A 631-nucleotide genomic window follows, 5' to 3' on the forward strand; every position below is an offset into this window, starting at 1 on the left:
GCCACCACCACTGGGACCTCGAGGGACATGGGGATGAGCCCTGCCCTGGAGAGCAGCCCAGGAGCTTGGGGACCCCAGGCGAGCACCCCAGCAACGCCGATCAGCCCCACCATCCCTGCCACCCCAAAGCAGGCCCTGGAGGAGGAGGACATCAGGAACATCATTGGTGAGTGCCTGCAGGTCCTGCACTGATCCAGCTGTGCCCATGGGGGCTGGCTCCTGCCCACAGCCTGTCCTGCTAGGTGCAGCGTGCCTGGACTTGGTCACGAGTGGGAGGTGTCATGGAGGTGGTAGCTTGACAGCACTTAATGGGGGCATCAGGTCTACTTTCTTGTTAACTCTGGAACCTACTGTAGTCTCCTCCTAGTTTGAGGGGCTGGGCAGGGCAGAAAGACGCCTCCTTGGAGATGGACCCGAGACAGGCAGCAGCCTCAGCTGGGGCAGGGACATGGCTGAGGCTTTGGGGAGCTGTTTGCAGGATCTGGCTGGTGCTGTTGGTCCTTGTGAGGCTGAGACCAGGCTGAGGTGGGGGGTGTGTCTGCTGGGTGGGCAAGGGGCTGGAGCAGGGCTGATGCCTGCAGACCCCAGCAGGAGCAGGGGGAGCGTGGCTACCCTGCCCTTGGCCTCGCCA

The 631-nt window shown here is 63.2% G+C and overlaps 1 protein-coding gene across 1 annotated transcript in view; it reads left to right on the forward strand.

Annotated features, from left to right (window-relative positions):
• Positions 1-3: 3 nt before the first annotated feature.
• Positions 4-631, forward strand: part of OLFML2B (olfactomedin like 2B) — a gene marked incomplete at its 5' end in the record, with an annotated part of 1,922 nt that continues 1,294 nt past the window's right edge. The window contains one exon of the mRNA XM_010175324.2: positions 4-180. Within this exon, the coding sequence (XP_010173626.2) occupies positions 4-180 (177 nt within the window). The remainder of the gene's footprint in view (positions 181-631) is intronic.

The sequence above is a fragment of the Antrostomus carolinensis genome, unplaced genomic scaffold, assembly GCF_000700745.2.
Source record: "Antrostomus carolinensis isolate BGI_N321 unplaced genomic scaffold, ASM70074v2 scaffold32890, whole genome shotgun sequence".
NCBI classification, from domain to species: domain Eukaryota; kingdom Metazoa; phylum Chordata; class Aves; order Caprimulgiformes; family Caprimulgidae; genus Antrostomus; species Antrostomus carolinensis.